The sequence below is a fragment of the Carettochelys insculpta genome, chromosome 4 (assembly GCF_033958435.1).
Source record: "Carettochelys insculpta isolate YL-2023 chromosome 4, ASM3395843v1, whole genome shotgun sequence".
NCBI lineage: Eukaryota > Metazoa > Chordata > Testudines > Carettochelyidae > Carettochelys > Carettochelys insculpta.
The window spans coordinates 8157601-8182630 of NC_134140.1; the positions used below are offsets into that span (position 1 = coordinate 8157601).

Here is a 25030-nt window from a genome sequence, read left to right on the forward strand (position 1 = left end):
ACAGGTTCACACTGACATCAGAGTGTGCAACATACACTAGAAGATTGTATATTTGTTACTGCAATATATTTCTTTCAACTGTTTACTTGTTGCACATCTTCAACAGTCAGCCCCAAGGAACAAGGATAAATTTGGAGGCTGCTTAATATGATGGGCCTTCTGCGAGCTGCTGGATTATTAATACTTATTTTTATCCAAATTCAGCAATTATATGAAGCTCCATATCCTGAGATTTTAAAGCACTTTAAGTCTCAGTATACTCTTATAAAATAAAAAAAATAGTTCCCTTCTACAGATGAGGAAACTGAGGCAAAGAGACTTCTCCATGTATCATCTGTAAATGAACGCTGGATGTCTTTCCAGAAGGTACGGTTTAATTCAGGAGTGTGCAAAGCAGGGGAGAAGCTCTCCCTCAGAGAGCATGAAATTTTGCAAGAGAAGTGCAGTGCAATTGGCTTTTCCCTCCCCACGGTCTCTGCTGGCTCCGCTACAGCCTCCCTCACTTGTGGCCTTTCACCGCCACTGAAGTAGCATGGTGTGTCACTTCCAGAAGACTGCCACTCACCTCTGGGGCTGTCTGGGGGTGTCTCTCTCCAGACTGGGGTGGGGGGTGCCACAGGAGGGTTCTGCCTGCTAATTGCAGGGATGAAAAATGGGACCTGGCGTAAAAGTCTGCTGACCCCTGGGGCTTAAACTCAGGTTTCTGGGATCAATACTGGAGTCACAGTGGAAATTACTTGTTTGGTGTTACACAGAACTTCAACTTGGATAATATCAGGGTTATTTCTGAGCTTAACACATATACATCTAGGTGATGTGTATAAAAATCACACTGGGAGCCAAACTTGATCTGTTCTACAAATGTTCACACACCTCTATCTTCCACCAGATGGAATCAGAACCACTGGACTTTGTATTATAGCTACTATATTGCTTTCAGCTAAAGGAGATTCTCTGCTACCTCAACTAGCATGGGCATCTGGTTTTGAAGAGAACTTTCTGAGACTTGTCTTGATGAAGTTTTGAGAGGCTCTTTTGTGAGTAATGCAGTGATAATGTTATAATACCAAGATCAGATAAAATATACACATTTTCATTTTGAGAATGCCATACTTAGAGGCCAAACATGATGAAGCCTTAATTCTCTGGCATAATCCATCAAACTCGACTCTCCCTATGTTCTGCAGTAATGAATTTCACAGTAGCACTTGGAAATTCAAAACTACAGTCATCTTAGGATGAAAAACAAAGAGAAACCAGATAATTTCAGGCTTGTAGGCACATACACAGACATTGCTCTAGATGCCCATATAAAAGACAGAGACACACAGAGAATGTGTAAATAAAACAAAAAGATTATTTGTTTTTCACATAAGTCCTAAATAATATACAGTCTAAGTGTGATTTATTCTCTTAACATTTACTATCTTACACCACTCCTCTTGAAAGTTTAATGATCACAGGGGAAAAATATACAGAACTATTTTCACACACTTTTCGTGAAATTTCACATTGCTTGTGTTAGAGACATCACTAGCAATTTGTTAAGTTGGGTTAAATTTTGAAGAGTCATTAAAAATATTGCTGAGACTTTCTTTACAAGTGCAACAGCAATATCCCTCATCCTGGTACTAGATACTGAAAAAAGTGTAGGTAGCTCCCAATGGAAATGAGCCCTCACTTAAATGAAAGAAAACTATATTTGTTGCTTCACTTCCCTATAAACACTTTATAATGTTCCCTCAGAATGTTCTTTAGATTTAAGGAAAAGTCCACTGTAATCTCAGAAATGATCTATTCATAACAGGCAGCAATTGGTCCTGATGAAGTCAGCCAATAAGCCCAATTTTAATCTCCGTCATGATTTCACAGTGTCAAATTCACTGAAGTCAATGGAATTATTTAATGTACATGTCGCTGTAAGAAAAATCCAAAACAGGTCCAACAGGAGCTCCTGCATGACTAAATAATGCAGGGTCAGGCACTACAGCTAGACTATCTAGACACAAAGAAAAGAAAATTAGAATGAAAACGAGGCCTGACCTACAGCAGGTACATATCAGTGTAGCCCAATGACTTCTATGGAGTTACAGTAATTTACGCCAACAGAAAATCTGATTCACAGGGTAAAATTCTGCTGCCAGGTACCCTAGTGAAACCTCACAAATGGCAAAATAGTTTCAGTCAATAATAATATTTTATAGCACCTATTAGGAGCCAAGAATATTTATGAGACTTACAGAAAAAACGAAAAAGCCCAACCCATCAAATTAGAGTGTTGGTCTAAATATCTCCCTCACTCACACTGCAGTATTAAAAAGGACAACCTCTTTGTTGTTCTGAGAACTAGGAAGTGAAACTGAATGTCTCAGTTTAACTGTCCAAGACAGTGCAGTGCAAAAAATAAACTAATAGCAGCAGAGGTTGAAAATAAGTCAAATTTTTGCGTTTTTTTGCTTCAGCAGCGGCAGGTATGAAAGAGCACTGAACAATACACATTGCACTGGAGTTGGGGGAATTATGCATAAAGTTTACATAGATGAACAACCAAATTTTAAAATTAATTCATTTGGCCTGGATCTCTTTTGTTTTCTCCTCCTGAGAATGTTCCCACATATGTATTTATTGACAAGAATGTCTGCAGGGGAAAAAAAAGAGTACCTAAGTAATTATTTACACTGCATATTACCAGGGCTGTGTCTACATAACAAAACTACTTTGACGTTATACTCTGAAGTAGAACGTCTACACACAAAACGCAACCTCCTCCCCTACTTCGAAGTTAAGCATCTACACACAATTAGCCCTCACTTCGAAATAAGGAGACAGGAAATGATGCAGGTATGTCGTCGCGTCGCCGACAAGCCCTTGCAGGCTGGCAGCTGGCTGACCCCTTAAAGGGCCCCTCCCAACACCCATAGCCTGTACCTGCTCAAGGCTGCCAGGCTATGGACAACAACAGAGAATGCGCTGGGGATAACAGCCAAGTAACATGCCTGCCCCCACCCTCTGAGGATGAGGTCCTATCCACCCAGCTGGCCATGCTCATCACCCTCATGTTCCAGGGGCATGGCTGGTTCGCCTGCCTGTGACCCAGTCTGCAAGCCCTGGCCACAGCAATGCTGTCCCTCTCCCCTAGGCTGATCCAGTGCCAGCGGGCCTTCACCACCACCAGCGAGTGGTGGGACCAGCTGGTGCTGGAGGACTGGGACAATGAGAAGGGGCTGAGGAACTTCAGAATGACCTACGAAACATCTGAAGACCTCTGCCACGGGTTCGCCCCAGTCCTCCAACACTGAGACACATGGATGCGGCCAGCACTCACAGTGCAGAAGAGGCTGGCCACCCGACAGCTTCCGATCTGTCTGCCACCAATTCAGTGTCAACAAGGCCACTGCTGGAGTGGTGATGATTGAGGTAAGTCTGGTCCCTACCATGGACCCATCCCAGGGAGAGGGCTACCAGGCAGGGGGGCCTCCTGGTCTGATATTTATGGATGTGTCTTCCTTCACCCCCATAAGTCACCCGGAGACATCAACAGGGTGCTCTTGCCATGAATTGTGACCCTGGGGGACCTGGATGCCACCCTTGCCGGGTTTGCAGACCTGGGCTTCCCCAATTGTTTTGGGGCTCTGAGCAGGATGTATGTGGCGATCCAGGCTCTGGACCACAGCGGGGGCACCTAAATTAATAGGAAGGGGTACCACTCGGTGGTACTCCAGGACCTGGTGGATGCAAGGGGCCATTTCCTGAACATGTGTGTGGGGTGGCCAGGCAGGGTCCATGACATCCAGATGTTCTAGAGGGCCTGTGGGAGCCCTTCATTCAGGGCTGCACCACGGACCTGGGGACTGGGTACGAGCAGCTACCCACTGCCCCGTGGCGTAAGGCACAGAGGGATGGGGTCGGGGTCCGGGACGTCTTGTGCCAGGCCTTCACACAGGGTCTGCCCTGACCTTCCCAACCACACTCCGCACCACTGGCCCCGACTTTCCCATCTCTCACACTCCCCGTCACCACTTTCCCACCAAGCACCAGGGACATGGGGTTCAGGTGGGCATATTACACTTTAATATGGGGGGGAATAAACTTATTTTGCAAGACCAAACAGAACAACGTGTGAAACTATTTACAGTGCACACGGAGAACGGTCCACAGGAGGGAGACGGGAGGCTAGGTGAGACAACTGAACTGGGAGGGGGAGAGGGAGCCGCATCGGCCATGGCTGCCCCTACCGCCCCAGGTCTGGGGCCCCCTGTGGGGCTGCAACGGGGCCAGAACCACAGGCAGGTAGGGCTGGGGTGGGGGTACCACAGGCTCAGCCTCCTCAGGGTGTGCGGGGGTGCTCTGGGACTGGCTGGCGATGCAGCGGGACATGGGGGTGTTGCTGGCTAGCAGGTTGGACATTGTCACCCGGGCCTTGGCCACCCACCTCACCCAACCACCCGCCCCCTCGCCAGCCCTGCCTGCAGCTGCCACCTCCGTGTCCGCCCCTCCAGCAGCCACCCCTCGAGCTGCCAACCTCCTGGTGGACTTGTCACCATCCGCCTGCCTGGACCTGCCTAATGTATCCAAATGGAAGCAGAGCTCATTTAGTCTAGTCATAGGTCCTGAGCACATGAAAAATCTAGCCCCTGAGTACTTTCAATATCCTGCTCCTAGGAGTGTTTTCAAAAGGCATTAAAAAATACCAAAGCACAGTTGAGCATGCTTAGCAGAGGAATACGCAGCATACAGACACAACATGGCAATGAGATCTGAACTCACCTCTTCGTTCCGAATCAGAGCCACCTGCGAAACAGAAAAAGAACAAAACCAGGAATACCTTAGTCACAGAGCAACATATTTTAAAAACCACCAGGGGGAAGGTACATAACTGAGACAAAACAATATTCTGATGCAATCAACTTGTGATTGCTGTGTCAAACTGATATTTGATTTGGGTTGTGGAAAAAGTCTGACTTGAGTCCCAGTGCCCCAGAAACCAGAAAGCAAGTAAAATGACTGCAACTTTCCCCACTCCTTTCAAATCTGATGATTCTTAAACTAATCTTAATGTTTTTGAGACTTGTGTCTTTTAGCACTTGGGATTAGTCCTGCTAGAAACATACCACTTATCAGGTCCATGGTGAATAGGCAGATAAAGATTTCAATGGCTATTGAAATAGATTATAAAAAATAAATTCAGAAGAAAATCAAGATTACTTTGCATAATAATGTAATATAAACTGGCAAATAGAATGCGGTAAATTTAGCACAGAAGATGGCAGCAACTCAAACTCTTATTTGTAAACAGTAGAAGACAGACAAATACCATTTGAAAATGGTATTCAAACTTTTTATTACATTCTAATGAACACTGGCCTGTAGCACTTACAATCCTGGTCACTTTACCTCACACTAGGGTCTCAGTTTCTCAGCACATTATGATCATATAGCCTCTTTAAGAGGCAGTCCTGTACTTGTCCTATTAGCTTTGCATAGTAGACAAGGAAGCAGTAAACATTGCAAGACAGGAAAATGAGTCTAGAGATCACTGTCAGACTAAGCAGACTTGAGAACTGTTGCTATGTAAAATCTGAAGCCTTTTTGAATCACCAAAAGCTCAGTGAGGGAAACAAGAGCTCCTTTAGAATATGACTGCACATAGCTACCCCACTGGGCATAACCCTAATACCAATGTAACACAGAATAGCAGGCATTGGCATACTTGGCTCTGAAGACTATAGGTCAGATCCTAAACTGGTGTAATAGTTCCACCACCTTTAATAGGGCAATGTCAATCTACATCAGCTAAGGATCCAATTCAGTAAAGAAGCTGGGTCCAAAAATTCCAGGAACAGTTAACTTCCAACACACACTACATACGGAAGACAAAGCACTGTAAGGAACAGCTCTGGACTGGCAGGTGGCTGAAATAGATGTGACCAAATATGTCTTTCTGAGCCTCTAAATTTTGCAATCCTTGTATGTGTTTTTCTTACTTTATAAGATGCTCTGATAAGTCAGCAGCAGCATAAACCAATTGCCTTTCATAAAACATTGTGATATGCACATGGCATAAGGGCTGGAGAAAATGGAAAGGAGATGAACTGGACAGGTATGGCTTCCAAAATCATTCATACAATTCAAAGTTAAAAGCCTAACACTCATGGAAAGGGCTTTGAAGATTTAAAGTGCTTTCCTCCCAGAGCATTCAGCTTTTACAAAGCCAGCTTCTTTGAACATTCATGTTAGGGAAAAAGCCTTTCCCCATCTCCTTGCATTTCCCTACTGCGAACAGCAAGGCAGAGGTGTGGGACAAGTGAGGAAGTTTGAAAAAAGAACTAACCATGTAGAAACAAGGCTCTCACTTTACCATACAAATTGTTTAACAGTTTACGAAGGGCTGATAAACTACAATACGTTTTAATAAACTGTTGATTGTTATGGAGTCCAGCAGGTTGCTAATACCCATATGAACATCTACCACATTTTAGTCAGGTGCTCATAACAATGTATAGCATGTGTTACTTGGAACATGCATACAACATTTATCAGTCATTTACTGACCCTTTGTAAAACATATTAATGGCACCTTAATATGAAGAAAAAAATAAACCAAGGGCTCAGTTAAAATTAATCAGGCCCTAGAATAGAGAGAGAGAGTCTTAGGGTAAGTGCTTACCTGGGCTTTTCGATGGCTCACCTACAGAAAGCAAACAAACCATAAAAAGTATCAGTGAATGAATCTTTACTCCTTTCACCAGAGCTTTTTATTTCAGTTCCTGCACTTCTTCAGCCCCTTCTATCTGTGGATCACAAAGTGCCTAAAACCTTGTGTGGCAGAACGGTTTCCCCTATTTTATATAAGCAGAGATTTTAGCACCAGAAAGTCTCATCATGCTGTGGGGCTGACTAGGTCGTCATAACTGGACAAAATTTCTTACAAAAAATATTCTCGTTATACAGATTGGAAACTGAGGCACAGAGTGATGAAATGACTGCCCAAAATTACACAGCAAGTCAGTGGGAGATCTAGGAATAGAATGCAGGTTTCTTCCCCCCAGTGCAGTGCCCTAGCCACTAAATCAATGGTGCCTCAGTTTACACATAAAAAGATCATAGCACAGAAGTCAAGGGCCACATTTGTAAAAGTGGTCTTCCCTGCAAGTTCTCTGGAGCAGGGGCTGCCATTGTGTTATTTGCTTGTTCCGTGCCTGGTCCCAGGGAGCCCTAATCCCTTTCATGGGCAATTCTTCCTGGATACTATTCAGAATGGTGACCTAGATCATGAGCCCGTCGGTGGCTAGAACTGTATTTTTCATGTGCATTTGTATGGTGCCCAGCATGAGATGTGGCTTATTCCCTGACGGGGGTCTGTACGCACTATGAGAACACAACTACATAGTGACAATATCTGCCCTCTGGACCTTTAAAGCACTTCAACTGGGCAAGAGCCCAATGGGATTTTTTTTATTGCTTATGTGTTCTTTTAAAAAATGACTTCTCAACTCTTCGGACAGGGTATCACATGAGGACAGGCAGTGGTGATGTGTTGCTCCTAAAACTTGTGACAAAAAAGTGGAACTGAAAGTCAGGCATCCAAATCCTGTGCCTTAATCACATCGCATTTTTCTTCCATGGGAACAGCCTGGGTTTTGGTTCCTTCTCTTTTAAGTACAAGAGCACATCACCAGCTGGTAGAAGTCAGCTTTGTTCCATTCATTTGAAAGAAGAGGACCCAGTTTACATCTGCTGGGGATCTGGCTCTCAAAAATTTACTTCTGCTTTCCAACTGTTCTCCGCAAACAGAAGAAAGGAGAATAAAGCTAGGTATTAAGGTGGGGAGGGGTCTGGAGCACAACAAAGAGGAGGAAGGAAAGAGACAAGTCTTTGCCATACCTGAAGTGACAATGGTTTCTGAAGAAGTCACTGCCATAGTGATGTTCCCTACTGCAGGCACTGTCCTTACATCTTGTGACGTTGATTGGGAAGTAGACGATGTCGTGCTGAGTGGAATGGAGGTGAACCCAGATGCAGGCACGGTTGTACTCATGGTGTGGTTTTTGGTATCCAGCAAGATTACAGTAGTATTCTGGGAGAGCTCTGGGGCTTGCATGGTGGTAGGTTCTGGCACCAAGGTAGATATGGGCGTTGGAGAGCTAGCAGTCAGGCTGCTTGAGCTAATGCCCTTTCTGCTAGCTGCCTCTGATGTAGGGGCCTTCACAGAATGCACAGTGGAGGTGGTGTGCTCTACAGATGGTGGCCCTGGAAGTGAAAAAAAAAAAAACCCACAAGATAACCTCCAATGTTCTTTTATTCATTCCCCTCCCTGGTACTGAGGCAGCTGAACTTGGGAACATCAGACATTCTCCTCTGGCTTTACTTCAGTGTAACTCCACTGACTTCAGTGGATCAACACTAGCATTAGGAGAATTTGGTGGTTAGTGATTGGTATTTGCATGACGTAGCTCCTGCTGAAATCCTTGGGAGTTTTTCCAGCAGCAGCAGTGAGAGCTGGGTCTGGCTCAGGGCAATCACAGATAAGGCACAGTCTCAATCTTTCCCATTTATTCTCAGCCACACAGCAGCTTTCATTTGCGAATGCAAACATCTGCACTGAATCAGGGCCATCCTTATGAATTCTGCTGCCCTACGCAACCTGAACAGTTGTACCACCCCTATCTCCAGGAGCGTGGGGCAGATGCTCAGGGCTGTGCAGACCGTGAGGCCAGTGGGCAAAAAGGTGGCCAGGAGATTTGGGCCACTAGGGCAAGGCACTGGAGGGGGAATTTGGGCTACCAGGGCCAGAAGGCATGGATTCAGGCTGTGGGGGGTGGGGTGGGGGGACAATGGATTCAGGCTGCCTGGGCTTGGGGGAAGCGAGATAGGGAGGGAGGATAGACAGCCGGCCAGAGGATATGGCTGCCATAACTGGAAGGGCAGAGTAGGGTGTCAGAGGTCTCAGGGATTGGGCCACCAGTGCCTGGAGGTGGAGCACTCGGCATATGCAGCATAAGACAGTGCCCCAAATTCAGCAGTGTTTTATGCAGCTGCACACTTTACATATGCTTAGGGATGGCCTTGAATTGAATTAATGAGCCCAAGTAAAGTTTCACTTGATGCTGTGGGAGGGTCAATCAGGGAAACAGATCATCTCCTACTATAGTCTCTGTCATGGCAGTTAGAACCATGGGGGAAATATTGCCAACAAAAAGGCACAAAACACACCTATCCCCATCATCTACAACTGCAGCATTTTGGTCAGGTGGGATGTGCTCACTACAAAATTCTTGAGGGTGAGAGAATTTGTCAGGGTGTTGTCCAGCACACAGTGGAGAAAAGCTTCCCTCCTGTGCCCATCAGGCAACCAGGACTGTCCACCCAAATGGATTCAGTGAACCAAGGAGTACATACAATTTGCATAACCCTTGATGATGCACTATCTGTGCTCTCCTAAGGGGCCTATTACCTTGCATGCCTTGAGAATGAGGGGTGTATCAGTGCACGTACATTGATGTCATCTTAACATTTCTAAACATGTAGTAGGCCTAGGGTCCAGAAACGAAGAATTTTTCATTGGAACACTTGATAAAGCTATTAACCCACACGTAGGCCTTGTTTTAGCCTTAAGGAGTTTACATTGTTTATCTTCACTGATATGTTACACCAGTACAAATTCCTAATACAAACACAAAGCAGTGGCACGCAATGGAGCCTGTGCAAATCTTATTCCAGTAGGCCACTAGGCATACGGCATTAATGCAAATCCTACCTTGCATCACATGTACACTGGAGATTTGCAATACTGTAGTTATCAGTGCAAACATGTATCCCACGTTATGGAGATGGCTTTAGATATTGCAGTGATAATGGCAATATAAGAGCAGATTTTTTAGACAGATGATATCCCCTGACTTTGCTACCTTAAGGATGAGCAGTCTCTCTCTCTCTCTCTGAGAGAGAGAGCGCAAGAGAGAGAGCGAGAGCGAGTATGTTGGAAGTTTGCAGAACCAGCATTATCTTTTAGCAGACACCACATACTGATCATCTATCATCTGCAACGCTTGTCTTCAGGACAGGGAAAGAGGGGAGTAAGTGACTAAGAATTTGAGGATCTCCTCAAAGGAAGCAATCAGTGTCTCACCTGTGGTAATGTTGTATGCACCTAGACATGTCAGGCCACTTCCAAGCAGGAGGACAAAGAACCATGAAGCCATGTTGACCTGGAAAAGAATGTAAACATGCTGTATTAAAAAACCTGTGCCACTTCCCCAATCAGCTCAGTCACAGGGTACGTTACCCATCACTATTCATTCCCACATCCAGGAGGACAGAAAAATTAGATACGGAAGTCCTTCTATTAAGGCCACTGAGTCTACCTCTCTGCCCTCTCACATGCAGGGGACACATGTACGAATACACTCTGCAGAAGAGTCTCCAGGGCTTAGTCCAATACAGTTCTCAAACAACACTCAGCTCTTATATATAAGCTTTACTTTAGCAGGTTTTCAAGAGATTGACAAAAGGAAATACCTCCATTTTACAAGTGGGGAAACTGAGGCACGGAGCAGTGCACATGGTCACCCTGATGACTGGTAAAAGAACAGAACGCAGGCCTTTTGAATCCCTGTCCACAAAGTTATGTTACTTCTCACTGAGGCCTCTGAACCAGAGGCTAGAAAAATTCAGTAAGAGCATTTTAATTTGCACCTGATGTTTGATGTCAGCACAAATCAATCAACTCAGCTGGCTCACAGAAGTTAGAGATGGAAAGGACCTACTAGACCCACTTAGTTCATCTGTTTCTGTTGCAAGGTAATTCCCTGTAGTACCTGTTTTTGGCACTTGTCACGTTTAATTTTCAATGTATCCTGGGACAGTTTCCACCACTTCTCTTAACAGACAGATGAGCATTACACTGATTATGCCATCACATTGACAGAGAAGGTTTTACTCTTGATGTTCAGCCTAATTTCGTCCTTCTTCTGGGACATCTGTTCTCACTATATTTATTTTGTTCTATTTCAATCTGAGCCCATCCCAAGCTCTGGGCACTCAGACAACAATGAAGTCATAAACAAACTAGAAACAATGTCCAAAATGCAAGCTCCTCCCAGCCCCGCTCAAACTGGGACTCTCCCACCACCCAGTACCACCCACTCAGCCTCTTTCCCACCGAAAGACTTGCCAAAAATCAAACTTGCAGGATGACCTAAAAGGTCAACAAAACCAGGCTCTGGGGGACCAATAGAGGGAATTGGTTCTAGAGACAAGAATCCTTCACTGAAGTTGCCCTGATGCCACCCCTTCCTCGTTAAATTGGGGATTTCCAGCTTGGTGATCTGAAATACTGTGGTATCGCACAGGGAAGGAAGCGTCTTTGTGACCTGGTCTGCCCTAGTGAAAGCAAATTGCTTAGAACACATTGCATACAGGCACAAGATGTACCCCACACTCTCCACAATCAGTTAGAGCAACCAGTAAATTAGTTAAAGCTTAGCCAGTTCAATCCGAAGAAGTTCAGGGACAGCATGAACAGAGGCAAATTGAAATGGTTCAACCAGTTGCCTTCCAGTTATCTCCCAGAACGCACTGCTTCTGGATGCCAAGCCAGGAACTGTGGTTCAGCTAGCCAGAAAGCACTGTCTGAAAAGAGCTGGGCTAAAGCTAGTGTGGATGCATTAAATTGGTTCAGACATAGATAATGCATATAGACTGAACTGCTTGTGCTGAAACTGGTTTACTTCTCCTTTGTAGAAAAGGCCTCAAAAATTCTGAACTTAAACCTTTTCAGGGTTTTAGGGTTACAACCAACTTTTCATATGCAACTGTGAACCACTGCAGATCCTAACAGGTATAAAGTAAGGAGCATCACATGCTAAGTACAACCATTCTAGTTTTACTTTTTCCCTTGAATCTTTCCAAGCATCCACATTAGCATGGTCTTAAACCAGAGGAAACTTACAGCTTGTGAAAATGCAGACATACATAAACATTCAGCCTGAGGTACATCCTTTGCATCAAATGGCAAGACTTGGTCACAAACAAGGATCTTTGGAACAGAGCACGAGAACAACAACTTGACACTCAGATTAAGAGAAGAAAGTGGGCCACATTCTCAGAAAACCAGTCTTCAGCATAGTCCATCAAGCTCTCAAATGGAACCTCCAGGCAAACAGAGAAGAGGAAGATCTTGGACAACATGGAGGTCTACTGAGATTGAGAGAAAACTGGGGTGCTCCTGGGGCCAGCTAGAAGCTTTGTCCTGAGACACAGTGAAATGGAGACTTGCAGATGACCTATGTTCCACCTGGAGTACAAGGGTTTAAGTGGTAAACCAGTGTTTTTCAACATGTGGTATGCGTACCCTTAAGGGTACGCGAGAGAAGCCCGGGGTGTATGTGCACTTGAGTCATATGCAGCTCTCTGAGCAATAAAATGCTTGGAGCCAAACAAGCTCAAATTTTGCATTAATTATAATGTTTCTTGTGGTTTCGTTGATCACTGTTCATTGATGTTTGCCTAAATATATATGTATTTGTATGAATAAAAACTGGACTTATTTTATGGGTTTTTTTATCTATCCTCTTTTGCACAAATCTTAAGTACGATGGCAAGTTTATTGCCTATAGGCAAGTTCTTCCCATGAGCCAGTTAGAATTAAGTTGTTTAAACAAATGTATTGCAACGGTAGAAAAAAGTTTAAGTGTGTGAAAACTGTGGGTCCTAAGGGTATTTTTTTAAAGGGGTACTTCATAAAGGTTGAAAGACACTGTGCTAAACCTCAGGATGTTTAACCCAAAGATCACATGACAAAACAATTTCGTTCCACAGAGGAGATGATCCTAAGCCAGGGGCATGCAACCATTTTTCACTGGGGCCACACAGCAAGTTTTTTGTTTTTTGTTTTTTTTTTTTTTTTTTAAAAACACATTCCAGGGGCCGAACATAAAATAGCCCCAAACCACCTCCACCCCAACCACCATGCCCCCAAACTTAAACCCCCTGAAGCCCCAAACCATCCCCCACCCCCAGCGGCCCCCAGGCTTAAACCCCTTGCCCACAGCCCTAAGCTGGCTCCAAGCTGCAGAAGGGGAGTGAGAGAGTTCCCCCAGCCTTTTGCTGGCTTTCATGCCTTCACCCAGGTTTCCCCTGATCTGTACAGCTCAGCAGAGCCAGCAGTAGGGCAAACTGCTGCCCAGCACTGCCTGGTCACATGCTGCAGGACCGGGAGAGACTGCAGCTGGTGGGTCAGGGCTGCAGCTCTTGCTGGCTGCAGCCAGCTTGGGGAGCAGCTCGGGATAGCATAGGCTGCTCTGCAGGGAGCGAGAGGCACTGCCCAGAGTGGTTCCCGCCCTGCAGGGGGGTGCCACAACAGCATTTGCCCCTGAGCCACGCCCTCTTGCAGGAAGCCAGCTTCTGTCGGGTGGAGCAGGACCAGCTATGGCTTTCAGAGGCCAAAGCAGTGCTGGTCCCGGGCAGCTGCATGCAGCAATTGCATTCCCTCTTCAGCGTGCAGCTCTGGGGAGGCGCTGTTGACCCACAGCCCACATGCCGAGTGAGTCCCTAGCAGAAGCTGAAGTCCACCATCCCTGGCTGGCTCCACCCCGCACCATCTGACTGGGGGAGGAAGCTGAAGAAGGAGTCAGCAGTGGCATCGTCCTGAGCCGCAAATGGTTCCTTAAAAGACCCACATGCGACTCGGAACCACAGATTGCCGACCCCACGCCCCACAGTTGGCTTCCAAAGGGCCCGATGTTGGACATCACTATCCTAACACATGATGTTGGATATAGATCTTAACTTCCCAAACTTATGTGGGGTTGGAATGATGCTTCTGACTCAGATCTGTCTGTATTTCAAAGGTTTGTGAATATTACACTTCACCAATATAGCTATGGTCTGAAGAAGTGGGTCTGTCCCACGAAAGCTCACCTAAAATTATTTTGTTGGTCTTTAAAGTGCTACTTGACTACTTTTTGTTTTCACCATGCAAGTTTCCATTCTGCTAGGAAACCAGAAGCTCCACCTAGTGTGAGACTGCATCAGACACTCTCACTACTGCTCCACTTCAGTGACACACTACTGGGCAGCACCACAGTTCTCAACATTAAAGCAATTAAAACATTGTGGGCTTGTCTACAATACCTCCCTGCTTCGAAGGGAGGATGGTAAGTAGGGGGTTGGGAGTTCATTAATGAAGTGCTGCAGTGCATATACAACACTTCATTAAACAAATTCCCCCCCACAACAACTTCAAAGTGTTAAACCTCAAAGTGCCAGCTCATGTCTAGCCGCGGCTCACCCACCGGTACTTGGAAGTGCTTGGGCAAAATTTTGAGGAGTAAAGGGACTTCGAAGTACCGTCAGGTTAGCCGCGACTAGATGCGAACCGGCACTTCAAAGTTTAACACTTCAGAGTTGCCACTGGGGGAGGAGGGATTTGCTTAATGAAGTGCTACATATGCACCGCAGCACTTCATTAATGAACTCCCAACACCCTACTTACATCCTCCCTTTAAAGTAGGGAGGTAGTGTAGACACAGCCTATATTTCATATGGGGAAGAACAAGGATTTGCAACATTAGGAAAGCAGAATTAGCATTTGACATGGGAAAGAAGCTCCTGCTATCTAAAGCAAAGCCATTTACTTTACAAGAAAAGATGACAGAGCAGCAGCAACACAGAATCATAGACATGCAGGGCGAGAAAGCAGCTCACAAAATCATCCAGTCTAGCTCTCTGCATTGAGGCTATCTGAAAGGTGTCAGTCCACCCTGTTCTTAAAAGCCTCCAGTGATGGAGATTCCACAACCTCCCTTGGAAGTCCAGCATTTTAACTATCCTTATAGTTTGAAAGTTTTTCCTAATATCAAACCTAAATTTCCCTTGCTGTATTACTTCTCCTACTTGTCCAAAAGCAAACTACCAGGGATCAGGAGTTGACCCCTGTACTCCTCGCATATCACCAGACTCTGAACCGAAACTCTCAGAATTCCACTAGGTAAGTCTTCCTAGTTTGACAAACATACGCCAGGTATGGTCTTTGAACCAGATGGCATCCACCCTACATTAATCTAGACTATAGTTCCTTAGTTTGCTTATGAGAATGTCCTATGGAACTGAATTAAAAGCAAGATTCATCATGCTTCCCCCCCATCCACTAAGTCAGTAACCCTCTGATATAACTAAATTAGGTTGTTTTGATGTGGCTCCTTCTTAAATCTCTGATGTGAAATTTTCCTCAACTTCACACTCTCCATACGTGTGTCTGGAGAAGACGACCAAACACAAACACAAAGCTGCTAAAATTCAACACAGGCTTTGCCCACAAAGACTCCTACATGCCGTGATCATTCAGCTGCTGGCAAATGCATTCTCAAGCCACTTGTTAGGATATACATGATTAAAGATCAGGGACAGTCTAAAAGACCCAAGCTGGACAACCTGTGAGCTTCAGAGTTTTCAAAGATTTCTGAGGTACTTATTCCATGCAAATAAGATAGGGAAGTGTCTCTCCTCTCTGCCACCTTTCATTCTGAAAGCACATTTGGGATTTCCTCGCCTCTGTCAACATTGGATTTACAGCAACATTTTGTACAAAAATGAACAGATGAGTCACTGTATCTGGGCGGCTTCCTATTCACACTAAAACACCACAAAGTAATCACATGGCACTTCTGCTCTTTAAATCTCCCTATACAACCCTTATTTTACTGTTTAATAGAAAATGTATATATTGAACCACCCATCACTGTTTCTTATTTCAACAGAAAGACATTTTGGACTGTTCCTATTTTCCATCAAATTGGATGCCTTTTTGCACACCTAAGCATACTGCTTGAAGAAACAGTGGCATTATTTGCCCACAGTCACTTGGAAAGTCAGTGATAGAGCAGGAATGGACCCCACCCCAGTTTCTGATTCTCAATCCACTGAGGTGAATGGCTCAGATATATGGGTAAATGCACAAAATTGTGTGTATATCATAAGGTTTTATAGCCCTGCTTACCACACCTAAGCACCTTCCAAGTGAAACTGCAGCAGCAAAGTTCCTAAGGAACTGTGTGTCTGGTTTTTCCACATACCCTAAAATATCCTCATTTGGCATTTAAATGAAGTCTGATAGCAAACAATTACTTCTTCAGTCCAATACTTTCTCATCTTGTCAATATGTCAAATTCTACCACTTATACAAGGGTTTTTCATTCTTAAACGTCAAAAGTCTTTTACAGATTTATCCCCATTTCATAGACGGGAAAAACTGAGGTATAGAAAGGTGAAAGGTCAAAATCACAAAGAAATCAGGACTAGAACCTAGGAGTCACAAATCTAAGCATAATACCCTATCCACCAGATCAAGCTGCCTCTTCCTGAAGCAGAAGGTTCATAAGCCCCTTGTTTTTTTTGACTCAACCATAGAAAGATATGAAATCAGATTGAACAATGACAGCAAAGCAAATGCTCTCCACACATAGTCATTATCACTGTATTGACGAGGGCTACTCATGTCAAAGACGCACACCAATTCCTGGAAAAGCCCTGTGGGTAATTGCAAGAAAGGCCGTTAGAAAAAGACAAAAATATTTAAGTCCCTCCTTGATTGTACAGTTAAACTGGCCAACACGGCTTTGACATGGCTTAAGATTACATCAGTTGTAATCCATCTGTCTACTTCAACAGCCCCCTTGACCCATAATTTTTAAAATTTCATTAATTCTCAAGCAAAGGGTTCAGAAATGGACAGTGATACCAAAATCAACAAGCTCTCCAATCCCCTCATCCTTCCATTACTGCTGTGAAAGTTGGGAGTACAGAGTTCAAATAGAGACTTTGGCAAGCTCTGTGTAATTTGTTATGTCAACGGATTTACTCAAAGGCTGTGAGCAACACAAGAGTGGATATGGGACAAGCTTGGTGGCATCACTGATTGCTGGTTAGATCATTAAATAAAAGGTTTGGGAGCTGCTAATTTCATCAAGTGTCATTTGGCAAAGCTGTTCCATCACCTTAAAAATGATAAACATTGCAGTGAAATAAAGGGTAGCATATGACGGATGAGACCTTTGCAAGTCACTCTGGTCCCTGAGAGACTCTCCCCAGTCCTGCTCTTTAAACAAACCTCTTTCCCAAATGCAATATAAATAAATGACAGTGCTGTGCTGAGTTCTTAATATAAAAGGCCTCAAGAGTCCTTTCCCAAAGCCAGAGCAATTGGCCTCCCCTCCCCCAAACCACCTCCTTCTGCTGATTCGGAAACAGGGAGGAAATACTTGTAATGTTATCAATATAAACACAGCTCTTGGCTGGCTGCAACATCCTGTGTGCTTCACAGAAAAACACCCTGATGTCATGTCTCTGGATCCACAGAGAAAAAGAACCCAACTGTAAGACGGCTTTTGCCAGACCTCAGCAGCGTGCATTAGCAAGACTGTGCAGGAGCAGGGAACAAGTGAGGGAGATAGGAAAAGCGACAAGGGAAAAAACTACACCAGCTGAAAAGCAGTTCCAAAAGCCAATGTCCTTGCTTTGTAAAGAGGCTTTAAAATGAATTCTGAAATATTTTCATAAGAAAACATCCATGCTAATTTAAAGGGACAGACTCATGAATGGACAGTTATGTAGGAATACCACATTCCCTACAGTGTTCTACACAAAAAGCATACAATAGCAGTATTGCAGTTTGAAGTGACAGAACACAGAAAATTGATGGAGGGAAGCAGATAATGTTAAGGTGACCATCATCCCTCAGAAATGTCTGTCAGGCACAGGATGGCTCAGATGAATGGCAATAGGATAAAGAGCAGCTCAGCCAAAGGCCAGCCAATGTAATCCATCCAGGGACCCTATCACTTCCTACTATCTCCTATAATAGTGAATAGTCAGTGTTAGTCTGTCTCTTCACAAAACAAAAAAGCAGTCTGTCCCAAGAAAGCTCATCACCTAATAAATTATTTTGTTAGGCTTTAAAGTGCTACACGACTACTTTTTTGTTTTATCTCCTATAAACAACTCCTACTGAGCACCATAGCAATTACATATAACCTACAGAGAGAGAACAGAACCTGTGTAAGTAACAGCGAGCACAGACTGGACAGCACAGTCTACTGAGTAGGAGGCAGGAATAAAAATTAGGACATCTGGGTTCTGTTACCAGCTATGTCCTATCCTTTTAACCTACTGTGCGACTCTGAATGAATCACTTCTTCCTGAACCTATTTCTCCTCCCACCTTTTGTCGGATTTGTTCATTTAAATTGCAAGCCTTTAGGTCCTTTTACACTACTGACTTCACCAGCACAACACTGCCTTCAGAAAAAGTCTCTAGAATCAATTTTACTCCACATAAACACAACCACCACTATTAAGGACTTTGAAACTGAGCAGTAAGCTGCTGGGGTGCACTCTGCTCTCACGGATATTAACAGGAACTCAGAGCAGTCAAGCATTTTACAGGAGGTGATCAGCAACCAGTAAGATGGGGCCTTTTATCAGGCAATTTTATTTTTCTCTTTATTTTCTTATGCCACACCGAAATCTCCCACAGCCTTCGCACACTGGATTTCACTATTTTTCATTAAAAAGAGGATCTCTCCCGAAAGAAACAAAACAGAGTAGCAACCTCCTCAGTGTCATGAAAGCAAGGGATTTTTGCAATTTTTCCATGTTTATTGTAAATCCTATGCTGCATTTCTTTGGTACACTAATATGGATTGACTAAATCCCTATGTGGATCTCTGCAGTTTAGACTAAGCCTTTGATGTGTCAAACATCATTCCACACTCTGCAGCAAATAAAAGGATGAGTAATCACAATGATTTCTGGTCTTTTCCTATAGCTTCCTTCACTTTATTTTTGCTTTTGTAGAAGCAGATCACTTCCATGTGAGCACTAGCAAATACAGCAGATGATACATGGAAAAGATGGATGGACTTGTGGTTAAGGCACTCAAAGAGATGCTGGTTCAATTTCTGGCTCTGCTACAAATTTCCTGCATGATTTTGCACAAGCCACAATCTTCCTGTGCCTTGGCCTGCTATCTGTCTTACAACACTTCCTTTCTCCTGCCAAATCGTGCAGTAAGCTTTTTTGGCCCTCTCGCATACTGTGCACGCACACAGAACTTAGTACAATGGAACCCTAATATTGCCTGGATGCTACAGCAACAGTTATTTACTAATATTATGGTGAAGCATGGCAAGCCAAACTAGTCAGTGTTCCCTGTTGTTAGCAGCATTGTATGGACATGTAGTAAAGTTTGTCCATTACCTGAATAGCTTAAACGAAGATGGACAAATGGCCAGAGGGCAAAGAGCGACAAAGACTAGTTTCAAACCTTCATCCACTGCCCTAAGTGCTGTCTCACACTGCCTTCCAAAGACAATGCCTCCTAATGATAATGCGTAAGCACTACACAGTATAACTCCATCTGCAAAGGGTCACACCCCAAATGTAGAAAATTATCTTTAATGGGCCATGATTTGGGCAAGAATGCTGCTCAATGACTAGACACGGGAATAAGAATGTTATTGTTCCCTAGCTCTCCCGTAGGAAGGGACAATAGATTTTCTCAGTTTCCCAATTACAAAACGGGAATGTAAATAGTATTTCCAAAATGCCGAGCGAGGTTTAACTCATTCATTAATATGTGTAATATACTTCATTCCGAGACCTTCAGGAGCATCATTGAAGATAAATGCCATTCTGAGCCAAAGAAGCAGAAAATAGGGTCTTGGAGTCACAGTTAATATCCTGCACTTTGTGGGACATTAATACATGTCCCATTAAGTAGCATTGTAGAAGCCCCATCAAAAGCTGCAGGTTCCCTGGCCCTCCATGACAATCAGTATACAGTAAGCACTAATGCATATTTCAGTTTGACAAAACTCAGTATAATGAGAACACCCATGTAATCATTACATCAAGGTCACTGGTCCCATCAGAGACCTCACATCACAACATGGGGATGATCAGGCCTGATAATGGTTGGGAGGGGCAGGGAGGAGAAGCGTGTTGGAAAACTGCCCAAGATTTCAAAGGGGCCTGGTGTGCCAGCCTCCACCACTGCTATTTCAGTGACAACTGCAGCCAGAGCGCTGGGCCTATTTGACCTGCTGCAGAAAAGCTGATTTGCATGGTGATGGGGGACAGAGAGGGGGCACTACCATGGTCTGGGCAATACTAAGGTCTGACTGCTCTAGGTCAACTGCCTTCCATCCTTGATCCTGCCCTGCACACCCCCTTCCCCTGGGGCCCATGGTGGCTATCAGCCCTGCTGTGGATGATGATGATGGACATACATGAAGCTATTCTGAGAGAGTACTGTATTTCTTGAGCCCACTCCATGAAAGGTATCGCAAAATGCATGGTATTAATAAATTAACCAAATAGCAGCTTTGTAGGCATGGATATAGTACTGACTCCATTAATAGATGTGGAAACTGAACCCCCAGAAATCCAGGACATTTAAAAAAAAACCAAGCATGTTTTGTTTAGGTGCCTAAATCTAAGCAGCCAAAACCATAGAATCGTCAAATACTAGGACAGGAAGGGACCTCAAGAGGTCATCAAGTCCAGCCCCCTGCCCTCATGGCAGGACCAAGTACTGTCTAGATCATCCCTGATAGACACACACCTAACCTGTTCTTAAATATCTCCAGAGATGGAGATTCCACAAACTCCCTAGGCAATTTATTCCAATGTTTGACCACCCTGACAGTTAGGAACTTCTTCCTAATGTCCAACCTAAACTTCCCTTGCTGTAGCTTAAGCCCATTGCTTCTCGTTCTATCCTCAGAGGCCAAAACCAACAAGGTTTTCTCCCTCCTCCTCATGACACCCCTTAGATACCTGAAAACCGCTATCATGTCCCCCCCCCCCACCTCAATCTTCTCTTTTCCAAACTAAACAAGTCCAGTTCTTTCAGCCTCTCTCTATAGGTCAGGTTCTCTAGACCTTTGATCGTTCTTGTTGCTCTTTTATGGACCCTCTCCAATTTTTCTCCACATCTTTCTTGAAATATGGTGCCCAGAATTGGACACAATACTCCAACTGAGGCCTAACCAGTGCAGAGTAGAGCAGAAGAATGACTTTTCATGTCTTGCTCATAACACACCTGTTAATGCATCCCAGAATCATGTTTGCTTTTTTTTTTTTTTTTTGCGCAACAGCACCATACTATGGACTCATTTAACTTGCAGTGCACTATAACCCCATATTTAGGCCCAAACTACGAGGCACTGAAGCTACTCAAGAACTTTTTAGAGCCAGGACCTGCCTGCACTGCCTTGATGTTAGGGTTATTAATTACCCATTTTTGAATCAATTTAATGTATGTCAGGTTAAAGGGATTAGAAGTTGGTTCACTGATGTGTCTCAAAATGGAATGATAAATGGGGAATCATCATTGATCAGATTTGTTTCCAGTGGGATCTCCTGGTAATTGGTTCCTGGCCCGGTACTTTTTAATATTTCCATTAATGATGTGGAACAAAACAAGAATCAGGTGATAAAATTTGCAGATTATATAAAAATCTGGGGAGTGATAAGTAATGATAAGCCATAGTAATGGCACTGATACAGAGTTATCCTGATCACTTACCAAAATGGATGCAAGTAAACAGAGGCTTCCATACAGCTAAATACAGATACATGCATCTAGGAACAAAGCACGAAGGCCATGCTTTCAAGACTGGGGGACTGCATCCTGGGAACCACTGACAAAAAAAGATTTGGGAGTCGTGGTGGATAACTAGTTGAACATGACTCCTTAGACAATTCTGTAGCCAAAAGGGCTAATGCAAATCAAATCATTTTATGCTTAAGTATCAACAGGGGTAGAGAGGTTCTATTCCTCCTGCATTTGGCACAGATACAACCTGCTGTGCCAAGTTCTGAAAGTCAAGAAGGATGTTGACTCACAGGTGAGGGTTCAGAAAAGAGTAATAAGGATGATTAAAAGGATCAAAAGGTCTGACTTACATTAGCAGTAACAGACTCAAGGAGCTCAATCTATTTAGCTCAAAGAGAAGGTTCAGGGTTATTACAGGTTCAGGGTTAACTTATTACAGTATGGAAGAACCCACATGGGGAATAAAATACTTATCTGCCTCTGCAATCTAGCAGAGATACATATAATGCAATCCTACAGCCAAAGTTGAAGCTAGACAAATTCAGATTGGAAATAAGATGTACGCTTAAGAGTGAGTAATTAACTATGAAACAACTTAACACAGGATGCAGTAATCTCCATCACTGACAACTTTTAATCAAGACACGATGTTCTTCTAAAAGCTGAGCTTTATGAAAAGACAGCTACCTGTTCTGTAACTGGTATTCTTCAAGATGTGTTGCTCATGTCCATTCCAATTTGGGTGTGCGCCAAGCACATGCCCAAAGTTGCCAGAACCTTTTTTACGCTAGCCGATAGCCCTAGGGTCAGTGCAGTGCCCCTGGAGTGGCGCCCATATAGTCACCCATATATGCACCGCCCACCCTGCCTCCCGCTCAGTTCCTTCTTGCCGGCTACTCCGACAGAGGGCAAGGCGGGAGGGTTTTGGAATGGATATGAGCAACACATCTCGAAGAACACCAGTTACAGAACAAATAACTGTCTTTCTTCAAGTGATTGCTCATGTGCATTCCAATTTGGGTGAATGCAAACCAGTGTCTAGGAGGCAGGGTCGGAGCCCTGAAAGGAGTGCAGGACAGCCCTGCCCACCGCAGAGTCCTCCCCTGCGTGCTGCGTAACTGCATAAATGTGCTGCGAACTTGTGAATGGAGGACCAAGCGGCCGTCCTGCAGATGTCCTAGATAGGGACCTTGGCCAAGAATGCCGCAGAGGATGCCTGTGCCCTAGCACAGTGAGCCTTGATCGGGGGAGGGGGAACCCCTGCCAGTTTGTAGCGCTCTCTGATACAGGCCACTATACAGGAAGAGATCCACTGAGAGGAGACTGGGTGCCCCTTCATCCTGTCTGCCACTGCAAGCAAACAACTACTGCGACTTCCGGAAGGGTATGGTCCTGTCCATACAGAAGGCCAGTGCCCTCTGGACATCCAAGGCGTGTAGCCTCTGCTCCCTAGGGGAGGCATGGGGCTTTGGATAAAACACCGGTAAGGTGATGACCATCTTCAGCAGAAACGCCGGGTGGGGTCTCAGCCTGACCTTGTCTTTGTGGAACACCATATAAAGTGGGTCCACCGTCAGGGCCCTGAGCTCTGACACCCTTGTGGCTGAGGTAATGGCCACCAGGAATGCCACCTAGTAGGTAAGGAACAACACAGAACAGGAGGCAAGAGGTTCAAATGGGGGAGCCAGCAGCTTCGACAAAACCAAATTAAGGTCCCATGTTGGCAGGAGGGCCCGAACCTGTGGTTTGACCCTTTCCATTGCCTTCATGAACCTTTTTACCACTGGGTCAGAGAAAACCGAGGACCTCCCGACCCCTGGGTGAAACACCGAAATGGCTGTCAAGTGCACTTTAAGGGAGGACAGTGACAACCCTGTCTGGCTTAGGGCCAGCAAGAAGTCAAGGACACATGGTATCGGGGCCTCTCCTGGGGACATCCCCTTTTGGGTGGCCCATATGGTAAACCCGTTCCATTTGGCTACATATGCTACCCTCGTAGAAGGTTTTCTGCTGTTCAGCAATACTTCCCTGACAGGTTCGGAGCAGGCCAGCTCAACCGGTCTGAGCCATAGAGCCTCCACGCTGTGAGATGCAGCGCCTGGAGATTGGGATGCCGCAGTCTCCCCTTCTCCTGCATCAGCAGGTCCAGGTGCAGCGGAAGCACTTCCGGGGGGTGAGTGGACATCTCCAAGAGAGTTGAGTACCAGTGTTGTCGAGCCCAGTCTGGGGCCACCAGGATAACTGATGCTCGGTCCAACTGAATTTTCAACAGTGCTCAGCGGATGAGTCGTATTGGTGGGAAGGTGTACAGCAATGGACCTGACCAATGAATGCTGAAAGCATCTGCCCAAGAGCCTGGGCTTCGGTTCTGGTAAGAGCAGAACGTTCTGCACGTCGCGTTGAGATGAGTGGCAAAGAGGTCTACCTGGGGATGTCCTCACCTCTGGAAAATTGAATTCAGTACTTGTGTGTAATGACCAGTCGTAGTCCATGAAGGACCTGCTGAGGCAGTCCGCTAGGGAGTTGAGCCCCAGGCAGGTAGAACGCCCTCAGGAGAATCTGGTGCTGGATGCAGAAGTCCCAAAGCATGAGGGCCTCTAGACACAGAGGCGACAAGCATGCACCCCCTTGTTTCTTTATATAGTACATTGCTGTAGTATTGTCTGTGCTGACTGCGACACACTGCCCCCTCAGTTTGTTCTGAAACACTTCACACACCAGCCAAACTGCTCTGAGCTCCCGCACGTTTGCATGGAGCTGAGCGTTGGTCTTGCTCCACAGGGCCTGCGTCTGTCAGTCCCCCAAGTGTGCCCCCGCAGCTCAGGTCCGATGCATCTGTGACCAGGGAGAGGGAGGGTTGCAGGCGACTGAAGGGCACGCCCATGCAGACCGACATGGCTTTTAGCCACCAGCGTAATGCCGTTAACACTCCTAGGGGGACTGTGACTAATTTGTTTATGTTGTCCCTGACAGGTCTGTATACTGAGGTGACCCACAGCTGAAAGGGACACATTCGTAACCTGGCATGCTGGACTACGAATGTGCATGCCTCCATGTGGCCTAACAGTCTGAAATATCCCCTCACTGTTGTGGTTGGGAACCTTTTTAGGTCTTGGATGCAAGACACCATAGCTTGAACCCTGCTCTGTGGCAGAAAGGCCTTGGCTTGCTCTGCATCTAGTCGTGCACCCAAACTCCACGACTTGAGTCGGGGCTAGCACAGACTTCGCCTCATTTACTAGGAGGCCTAACATGAACATTTTTCTTATCAGCTGCATGTGTGTCGACACCTGCCTCTGTGACCGACCTTTGATCAGCCAGTCACATAGGTAAGGGAACAGGTGCACTTCCTGCCTGTGTAAAAAGGCTGCCACTTCTGACATACAGTTGTTAAAGACTCTTGGGGCTGAGGAGA

At 45.1% G+C, this 25030-nt stretch overlaps 1 protein-coding gene across 5 annotated transcripts in view; it reads right to left on the minus strand.

The window, feature by feature from the left end:
- The window catches only part of PTPRA (protein tyrosine phosphatase receptor type A), a 206152-nt gene that overhangs the window by 60011 nt on the left and 121111 nt on the right, over nt 1-25030 (minus strand). For all 5 annotated transcript variants that reach the window (XM_074992242.1, XM_074992240.1, XM_074992238.1 and 2 more), the window contains 4 exons: nt 10130-10208; nt 7885-8250; nt 6668-6688; nt 4768-4791 (listed from right to left, as the gene is read on the minus strand). In XM_074992242.1, the coding sequence (XP_074848343.1) occupies nt 4768-4791; nt 6668-6688; nt 7885-8250; nt 10130-10202 (484 nt within the window). In that variant the 5' untranslated portion in view covers nt 10203-10208. The remainder of the gene's footprint in view (nt 1-4767; nt 4792-6667; nt 6689-7884; nt 8251-10129; nt 10209-25030) is intronic.